Source organism: Liolophura sinensis, chromosome 10 (genome assembly GCF_032854445.1).
Source record: "Liolophura sinensis isolate JHLJ2023 chromosome 10, CUHK_Ljap_v2, whole genome shotgun sequence".
NCBI classification, from domain to species: Eukaryota; Metazoa; Mollusca; class Polyplacophora; order Chitonida; family Chitonidae; genus Liolophura; species Liolophura sinensis.
Genome location: NC_088304.1, coordinates 20,449,980 through 20,460,283, shown reverse-complemented (window position 1 = coordinate 20,460,283; position 10,304 = coordinate 20,449,980). Strand labels below are relative to the sequence as shown.

Here is a 10,304-nt window from a genome sequence, read left to right as displayed (position 1 = left end):
TCCTCGATAGTTGGACCAGTCACTAACACAGCCATAGAGTCAGCCGACCATTCAACAAGTCATTATGAGTGAATTAGTCGTTCAGCTGGAAAAAAAAAAAAGATTCAATACCTAAGTCCCATCAGTCGTGTCAGTACACATTTTATTACTATGCAGCGGCTTGCTCGTTGTTACAGCGCCAGATGATGTTTCTCTTACCACATCAAGGGCGTAGCTGAATGCTGCGCTAACGCTTCAATTAGTTAGTTGCTGTATGAGTAATATGGGCACATAATGCTACGTCCAGGCTGCTTTTGTACATGTAGCATGCCGCGACAGCACAGGATATATTAGACGAAAGTGGCTATCTAATATCAAATACCAGCGATATTATCTCTAAACGTTTTGATCGTACTACGCTTGGACAGACTCGCCAATTAGTCTGAAAGCTTATTTTCATTTACAATGAGTTTACTGAAAGCATATGAGCATAAAGCACTATTCATCGTAAGTTCCTGCTGTCTAAAGATTCAAGCGAGGCTGATTGTAGCTATTTTCAAAACAACTGCCTTAAGGACTTGAGTGGAATTACAAAATTGCTTCAGAATTGTTATGGAGGTTTATCATCGCGTGTCAGCAGCGCGGAATATTAATGTCATCTAATCTTCTAGTCCAACGCAAACTAAAGGATTCGATAGATGACTAAAATCTATAAAACTATAGCTATTAACACCATCTGGCTTCTCCACTGGTTGACAGACAATTTTCAACTGGAATTCAAGAAATCGCATAAAGTTTCCACGAAACAGAGGCATCTATTACACGTGTAATATATTTCAAATATTGATGTTTATCGGATGAAATGAAAAATGTGACAATGTCTCCTTAATATTGTTTGTCAAACGTATAAAAAATGGTGTAGAAGTTTCGAAAGAGATAATTGTAAGAACCATAGATTTTGGGCACACGCGTGGGTGCTTGTTTGTAAGAAATATAGATTTCGGCCACAGGCCCTGTCGCTGATTGAAGAACTCTAGATTTCATGCACACGACATGACACTGATTGCCGGGAATATAGACTTATGGCACAAGCCCTCACGATAATGGAAAAAGTAGACTGGTGCGTAGAATTTGATGCTGATTTCCAGGAATATTAACGCGGCTCACACGCCTTAACGCTGTTTGCAAGGGAACAAGTCTTTGGGCACACATCCTGACACTGACTACCAGGACAATAGCCTTAAAGCACACCTCCTGACAAGGGGGCTGTTTCTCAAAGGGGTCGTAACGTTATGCTGGTCGTAAATCCCAAGGCGGCATATGCCGTCAGTGTGCGACGTCATGTTGATTAGGCCGGCGCAACATTACCACCCCTTGAGAAACTGCCCCCAGGACAATAGGCTTGGAGCGCAGGACTATAGAACGTCATGACGTTGATTTCAGAACTACAGACTGGGAGCACAGGCCTGGTGCCAGGACTATAGAATGGGGCACACGTGCTGACGTTGATTGCAGAACTATAGACTTGGAGCAGAGGCCCTGGCGCCGATTTCCAGGATAACAGATCTTGAGAACATACATTGATGGTGATTGTCAGGACTATAAAACTTGTGCACACACATTTCTGGTGATTACTACGAATATAGGAATGCACAATTTCCGAGGATGGTCATCAGGACAAACTGGCCCACAGTCCTTAATGTAGCTCCCAGGACTATAGAACTGGGTCACGTGACTTGAAGGTGAATGCCAGAACTGTTGAACTGGGGCACGTGACTTGTTGGTGATTGCCAGAACTACATGACTGGGGCACCGGATTTGAAGGGGATTGCCAGAACCATAGATCTGGGGCACGTGACTTGAAGGTGGTTGGTAGAACTATAGAACTGGGGCACGTAACTTGAAGGTGATTTCCAGACACAAAGAGCTGATGCACAAGCGTTGAGTGAGATTACAATGAGCCCGGACTGTGGACGCTGTACAAAGCTGAACGATGATTATCAGGAATTTGGGCTTTGTGCACAAGCCTTTACAGGGATTGCCATGGCTGCATGTACAAACTCGATGCAGAGAGAATTGCCAAGGCTGTAGATACGTGGAAGTATCTTTGGCCTATATATGTAGTCTGTTCAGGTTTTTGTGTCACTTCAATTCCTATTTACAATGCTGGCTTTAAGGAGCGCCAGGTAAGCTGGGAAACACGTAGTCAAAGTAAACTCTACGCCAACTATTTGTTATAAAACTACTATTGCATATAGCATTCGGAAACTTTGACATTATTTTTTTTTCATTGTAATCAGGCCTATGTCACATTATCGTTCTGTTTCTTGCATATATAAAACTATGGTACGCTCAGTGCGTGAAGAGCTACAAGCTTAAACGGGTATGTTTATGTAAAGTTACGAATTTCGCAAAATCGGCGCGCTGTATGTGATATTCAAAATTATGGTGGATTACATAACATTGAAGACAATTTTATAGTTGTCACTGATAAGGTGAGACGACAGAAACGGAAACAATAGTGTATAGTAATGAGGAACAAATTCGCATATTTCAGTGGCATTATGGCAGTCTACCTGTAATATAATTTACCGTTATCTTGATACCTGATTGACGTTGGAATGAGTACATATGTCATACTCTACCACCGCTTCTTACCATCAAAGCTGCGTGAATAATACACAGTATTGCAGATTTATTTCCCTTAAACCGTAGGAGGTGCGCTTGGCCTCACAGAAAGAGTAACTAACGGGACAAGTCTTCCCATCGCGGGACTATATCAATTAGCATTCGCCAGGGCCGTCTGTGTGATGTTAGATTGGTCTGTTTCCAGGCCGCGGTAGTTGCCATAGATCACAGGAATCACGCAGAGTTCTTGACACGTACAAGGCGAGTATCGCCAACCATTTTGTTGAAGTGCCAGAAGCCATTGCGTGCTCGTAAAACACCTCTAAATAAGCCAAGAAACCTTTTGATCTTTCTCCGTACAAGATACACTCCGATTCTCACCAACTGGCACTTTAAAGAGTAAATGAAGACAAATACGCCATACCAATGAGCGTTAGACTTTCGCACGGCTTTATTTATTGTTCGACTATATAACTGTCACATACTGTGAGTTTAAATGTTAACCAGTGTAGACTAAAACTTGTAAGCATTTGTCAATCTGTAAATCAACAATTCAACGAGTGTACTGTTTATCATATCATGGAAGACGGCGGCTATAACATGTCAACCGCCATGTTGTTTCCATATAAGTCATGACTTCAATAATTCCATTTTTGCATCTAATTCAGGCAACTGAGCTAATGAGGCTTATCCAATGAAATTAGCACTCTTGTTTTATTTCCACCAATACATAATTCTCTTTTTCTGTGGAATGCATACATGCTTTATAAAAGTATGACTAAAAAAAAATAAAATTGGTCGTACAATGTCATCTTACCAACATGTGTGGAATATCTCGGCAAGATGTTGGCCAGTACAACAGAAGCCTAGCGATTCTTTGACATCACCAGGTAGGCGTAGTAGTCAAAAATACCTTAGCGTGAACAGTGAGCATTTCCACTACAAATTCCGTTGTCACGAAGTCAGACATTCAGTTCCGCCGGATACGCTAACACCACGAACTCTAATGACTCAGAAAAGGCTAATTCTTTAGGCAAGTCTAAGGCGACCCTTGTTCGTCAATGTTGTATACAGATTGCGCCGATCACTCCTTGTTGTTGACCCATCCTCTACAGAGGCGTTCTATGGTAAAAGCGTGGGCTGCCTTCACGCCAGTGGAGTGGGCGAGTAGCGTAATTTAGGAAATATCCAACGTCTAGAAATCCGTGTTAACTCCTGTTTTCTTTTTTGTTTCTGTGCTCTTCCTTTGACAGCCACTTTTGCGAATCAAAGAGTGCCACAAACTCCCTAGTTCTTGTATTTTGATGTATTTTGCTTGCTTGTTGAGATTTTGTTCACAACCAGGGCAAGTACTATAACAGAGGTGATTGAGGTCGTTTGTTTGAAGGTAACGCGAAGAAAACCTGTGGCGATTCTATACATTGCAGCGTATCTCAGCGCCAAGGCCTTCACCAGACAGGCTGAAGTGATCGTTAAGGCGTTTCGTCAATCACAACCATCCACGGCCGCAAAAGCAGTTAGAGAATTCTGTGTGACAAGGTACATGTAAATTAATCTTCGACCATTGCGCCGCGTTTTTCATTCCGCGCCCAGCTCGCCGATGGCCCTGACAGAGGTATTGACTTGGGCGAATGTCAATTACACGAGCCCGGGGTTACCGGTCCAAGGTTACCCCTGAAGATCGGCCGGGTTCCTTTGATTGATCCCGCGACATCACGTACGGACTGTTATAGCCTGTAAGTGCTACCACTTAGTCCCGTAATGGAGATAGGGGCTCCGGAACCTGTAGACATTGAGCTGTTGTCTCCGGGCGGCGAGGGCCGAATCTGCCTCTCCGCTACTTCCACATCCAAAAATGTCATTTCCGGAACTCGCGGTAGGTGTTTAGACAGCAATAAATACACGTGGTGTTCAATGTGGCAATGGATACAGCGATTAGGCAATGGAGGAAGATGTGAAGGCAGGAACAGGTAGGTGATTACACCGCGACACGCCTGTACAGTGCGATGGGCCGAGGTGGTAAGTCTCTAAATCTCCATCTGCAAAGAAACGTGATTCTTCAATGAGATGATAGGGTTTATGTATTTAGTTTTAATACTGTAGGTGATTACTCCGTCTTACATGTAAAATACACAGAAGTATGAAGCTGGAAAGCTCCCAAAACTCTGTCCGCAATTTATGGAAGGCGATTCCGTCGTGATATAATACGTGTATGCTTGATAACACGTAAGTGCGTATGTACGAAGTCAAATAGAACAGACAATATTTAGTTATCCGATATGTATCTATGACAGAAAAGTACCACTGTGATACTGTGGAGGAGAATTAATCCTTCACACGTGTATGAAGCACGAAGTAGGAAGTGATAATAGATAGGTGCCTGGATGTTGCATGTAGGTGCTCACATCAACCGGTGACTCTTTCTGCATTCCTGTGTCAAACACGAAGTAACAAGATGACTGGAGATACCTGTAGATGTCTGCATGCAGGAGCGCATGTCCACCTGCCTTATAAAATGGCAGATGATTCTTCCATAGTCCGTGTACGCAGCACGGGTAGCAAGGCGGTGAGTTTCATTGGGACACGAAACACGAAGTGACAAGGTGATTATTACTTCATTCATTTATGAAACGCGAAGTCGCAAGGTGATAATAGATAGACGTCAAGTGCTCAAGTCTACGTGACAGGTGATTCTTTCGGCGTTCGTTAGGTGGTGAGAGATACACGAAGTAACGAGGTGATGAAGATAGATGTCTTCATATAGGCACCTAGTCTGGTGTGAGGAGTTAATACCGCATTTATTCGCGTATAAAACGCGAAGTAGTGAGGGGATAGAAATAAAGATGTTTGGTATGTCATATTGGTATTTCATATTAACGATGCGTTCATAGTATTAACTGTTTCTTCGTACTGGCGAGGTGTACATGTATCTCAGCTGGTTGTTCGTCGTGCTTCATGTTGGTGAGGTGTCTGAGGTGATATATGTTGTACCAATTGATTCATACTGGTGGTGCGTACATACTGGCGATGTGTCTGACGTTGTACCAACTGCATCATACTGGCGGTCTGTGTGAACTACTTGTAATCCAATGATTAGATTGGTGATTAGTTATTGCTATGCATGTGTACGTACAGGTTGAAAATGGTGATACTTACCGACAATGAGTATGAACTGGTTTGCATGATGTTTCATACATGCGACGCGTATGAACTAGCTGTACGTTTTATTTCACACATGGGGCATCCGTGACTCAGTTGGTTAGCGCGCTAGCGCAGCGTAATGAACAAGTAGCCTCTCGCCAAAGCGGACGCTGTGAGTTCAAGACCAGCTCATACTGGCTTCCTTTCCGGCCGTACATGGAAAGGTCTTCCACCAACCTGCGGATGGTCGTGGGTTTCCCCGGGCTGTGCCCGCTTTCCTTTCACCATAATGCTGGCCGCCGTCGTATAAGTGAAATATTCTTGAGTACGGCGTAAAACAGCAAACAAATACATGCACTGGTAATGTGTATGACCTTGTTTTGTATGGACATTCAGTGGTGCTTTTTTCAGCGGCATTTATTGAAATTAAATTTATCTTCACCCTACAGTCCTCTCAGATTGTTTCAAAATATTGGTCACAGTGATGGTTGCAAAGGTTAAGGAATTACGGCATATAACCGCGATTTGCGCGCCTCATACTGGTGATGGGAATGAATTGTGTGTTCACGTTGGTTCATACAGGTTGTGGGTATGAGATACTCTGCCTTGTGCTTTACACTGGTGATGTGTGGTGAAGTGGTTCTAATAGGTGCTTTTACTGGCGATGTGTGTTGACAGACCTTTTCAGGTGCGGCTGGAGAGCAAGGTATTGGCAATGTATTTGTGATGTTTCACATGGCGATGTATATAAACTAGTTTCATATAGGCGATGCGTATGCACTGGTAATTGCCAATGCCATTGCACATTCCCGACCTCGTGTGGTGGTTGCACAGTTGAGTGGTTGTTGTTCACATCATGGTATCCAAATCCGTACGTAACGCGTGAAAACTTTTATCAGTAATTTACCACGGGTCGATGGTTTACCTGGGCACACCGCTGTCACTTACCCAAATAATTTTGATCATTAGCGTAAGTGTAGAATAATGTGTCTTTGGAAACATTGGCCGGTAAATTGCTTCTTTGAAAATTCATATAGTACATGTATATAAACACTTTTCACCGATTCTTTGTTCTTCTATTTTCAGAGAGTTCGCCACTGAGATAGTGATCTATGGTTACTCGTCCGTCTGAGTGTCCCCATGCTGGCACAGACAATGGATTACCTTACTGTCGTGGCAACCATTCTAAGCGTTGCATCTTCTGTGAAGCCTGAAATGAGAGGTCTTTGCGTTTTCCCGGGGTACGTCCAGAGCAGCCCCCAAACAGCCCTGGATCATGCCCCACCCCGAACACCAGCGATTCCAAGCCCATTTTAGCGGCAGTATGATGATCGGAACCCATCCGCCTATTTCAAAAGAGCCTGCCGTTCGAGCGGAGCTGTGAAGAACGTCTTGATAGTGATAAGTATTTAGTGTCCCATCGGGAGCACCAGAAAGAAATCCGTTACCTGTGCATGCAGTTTGTGAAGCGAAGTGATAGTGTCATTCAACTCAAGACGTCGAATTACAGTCGCTTCATGAGAGCCTACATTTGCCACGATCAAAACCTTGAACTGGATCATCGGCCGCTTGTGTCCATCAAGCATTACTTCCATCACAAGGTACACTGTGCTTTTCAAGGAGGTTACAACTTCCATGTGTACAACCCACAAGGGGAAAACATATGTCGCCAAATATTCTTTCCGCTTCGCATTGAGAGTGAGTGCGAGAAAGGGGACGGCATGACATTTAAATTTCGGGATGATCATTGTGTAGACCGCTCGTGGGGAATCCACGCAGGTTTTGAAAAGGTTCATTGCCTGGCTCGATGGCAGGAAGGTAAAAAACACTTTTATTGTTATTCGTAAAATCGACAACTTCGAGTTTGGTGCATGCGCATTTACAAAAGACGAAGGAGGGGCGCAGAACCGCTTATCTCTTCTTTGACTTCGTGTGTGATCCCAATGAAGAAGTTAGTTTAACAGATAATTACGTACGATTGGAAATGGAGAAGAAAATATTCACGTCGACATGTGAAGACGAGAGCGTCCACTGTACCGCGGATGTGGGATTGTGTGATTCCAAATTCGGGCCTCACTGCCCGATGAGGTGTGGTCGCTGTTCATATGACGACGACCTTAACACGTGTCAGTTCCTGGATACAATCCGTGGAGATTGGCTTCAGGTCTCAGCGTCGGGAAATCGTAAGATCAGCGTGAGAGTGAGTGACATGAAGATACAAGGGGTTGGGAATTTCCGATGCATCAAACTCCAAGCGCAAGAGTTTCTGCGTAGGGGAGGTTTTGCTGCAAATTTTTAACAACGGCTGTCATCCGCGATACACGTGTGTAGATCTAGAGAAAATAGCGCCCTCTGTCATTCGCTACAGACTAGGCCATAGTGTTGAATGGCCTCTCTTTCACGTAGATCACCAGAAACAGCACATTTGTGGAAATAACCGTTTTTTCGGGGCTAGACACGATCACAAGCCTCATATGAAAACTTCGTCTATTCCAATGTTGTCCTTAGTTAATCGCAAGCAACTCCGCTTTGTGCATTGTGATTTACCTCGTACTATACCCGATGTGGTGGGGTTTGTAGACGCTCAGTGGTGCGGGGCTGTCTGACTTATAACCGATATTTTTCTCCGCACACTTTTTACCGTGTCCTATGCTAATTGCACTAACCTTGCTCCGCGCCTGGAGTACCAGTGTCTAGCCTCTATGCAACTGAAAGAGTATAGAGGTATTATTACAAAGACCACTGGGATCAGTAAAGAATTCTTGTGCTGGATATTCGACGGTGAAAACCGTATTTTCAATGTTCTCGGATCTGATTGTGACTATGTCACGGCGAGAACCTTAGGCTTGGATTCGAGGAACCGTCGGCTGAGTGGATAGTTCGACAGAACGCCTCCTTCTGCGGCCCGACGGGACCGATCAACACCGAACCAGAAATGACGTTCCCTACGCCGACAAAGAAAGTAGTTACGAAAGAAGTTATCGAGGTCTTGCCACCAGTCGCTTCCTCGTCTGGAGATCAGACAAGTGGGGCTCGAGCAATCGAACGCAGTGACTCGCTTTTACTAGCGGTAATTCTCGTCGTGTTCACGGCCTGGACACGTCTGGGCGCTAGCCTCCGCTTATCTCTAGAGGCCATCTACAAGGCTTATAACCTAATCGAGTTGGGTGGCCAGGATTTCCCGGCCTATCCTTGGTGATAATAAGGCGTCCGCGTCTGGATTACTAAAGAGGGTCCCGAGTTTCGGAAAGCATTTCGGTCGAAGAATTTACAGACACGCTTGGAGCAGGTGGAAATAAGTTTTGAGGGGAAAGTTTAAGACAGGTGAATAGCAGCCGTGTGGTCGGCGCGATAAATCATTGAGTTGATGTGTTAGTTAAAGCGTTAAGACGCCGCACGTTCCGAATCGACGACGGCTTTTCTGTCTAGACAACAATGGAGAAAGCCAGAAACTTTCAACACTGGCTTTTTTTAAGCGTTGTGTTTGGATTAGAGCATTAATCATTTTGTTGGATTTTTTCACTGTATAGAGAGAATTACGGCGATGAGAATCGCTTGTGTGGCTGGAGTGTTCTTGGTAATTGAAGGGGTGAAAATTTCGCCTGTATTCGTCGTCGGCCGTTGGCGTCTGGTCAGAGAGCTGAGCAGCATACAGAACTAAGTAGGGTGGGACTTTGGGACATGAACCATGTCTTAAAACCCACAAGCATAAAATTGTCCCTCTGCCCCTGTTATAGGCGGGCTATAAAATGTATGTTTTGTCTTGTACTTTTTTACACCAGCGCATTAATTAGGCAAGGTGTTTGTCACGCTGGTTCGATTTGATCCGTTCCTCTAGCGGAAATCTCTCTAGTTTACCCCTTGGCCGCTTTTTTATCGAACATTTCTCAGACAAGATTTCAAGTCCATCGAATCGCCCGGAGAGGCCTAACAAGATAGCGTATAATCACCCCGTGCTATAGTTCAGACCATCCATCAGGACTCCCTCTTGTCATTCCTAGCACGCATCGCGTATTGCTCTGCCTAGCGTCCAGATTCGCCAGAAACTGCAGTCCCGACGGTAATACCGCCTGTTATGGCCAACAAATTGCCCCTTTGCTGTAACTTTATATAGTGATGGTTTACCCTTGCGCTGAATTGCCGCCTTATTTTATCTTTTCTGCCCTTCGCCTTGTCTATAATACCAGCTTCCCACGTCAACACGAACAAAGACAGATTCCTCTTTAACATGTTCTTTGCCCATCCCTCTACTTCTCAGTGTCAAATCGACCTCTATATACAACACCTCTAACAATGCTTTGACCCCACCTTCAGATAGACAAAACACTTCCACATAAAGACCTAATGTCTTTTCTAGAAAAATGATTCTAAAAATACATCACTTTTTGTCTGCTTTAAATAACAGAATCTACTGTACTTAAATGTATAAATTCTACAATCCTCATCAATAATATGTGGAGACAAATATGGTAACACTACTATGGAATAAGGTGTACAGAGGTTTGGTTTGAGTCACACCCTGATAATGTTAAATCGTGGACATAAAGAGCTTTTCT

The 10,304-nt window shown here is 44.1% G+C and overlaps 1 protein-coding gene across 1 annotated transcript; it reads left to right on the top strand.

Annotated features, from left to right (window-relative positions):
- The first annotated feature begins 7,265 nt into the window (after window positions 1–7,265).
- LOC135476991 (uncharacterized) lies at window positions 7,266–8,627 on the top strand. Its single transcript, XM_064757139.1, has 4 exons — window positions 7,266–7,566; window positions 7,698–7,988; window positions 8,023–8,348; window positions 8,433–8,627. The coding sequence occupies exons 1-4, from the start codon at window positions 7,266–7,268 to the stop codon at window positions 8,625–8,627; spliced, it is 1,113 nt and encodes a 370-aa protein (XP_064613209.1).
- The last annotated feature ends 1,677 nt before the right edge of the window (window positions 8,628–10,304 follow it).

What these genes read in the sequence shown, in the direction of transcription:
- LOC135476991 (XM_064757139.1), top strand. Translation starts at nt 7,266, where the DNA reads ATGAGAGCCTACATTTGCCACGATCAAAACCTTGAACTGGATCATCGG. An exon ending in AGGGGTTGGGAATTTCCGAT is followed by an intron (nt 7,989 to 8,022) that starts GCATCAAACTCC and finishes GTTTCTGCGTAG; the next exon opens with GGGAGGTTTTGCTGCAAATT. An exon ending in ACGCTCAGTGGTGCGGGGCT is followed by an intron (nt 8,349 to 8,432) that starts GTCTGACTTATA and finishes CCGCGCCTGGAG; the next exon opens with TACCAGTGTCTAGCCTCTAT.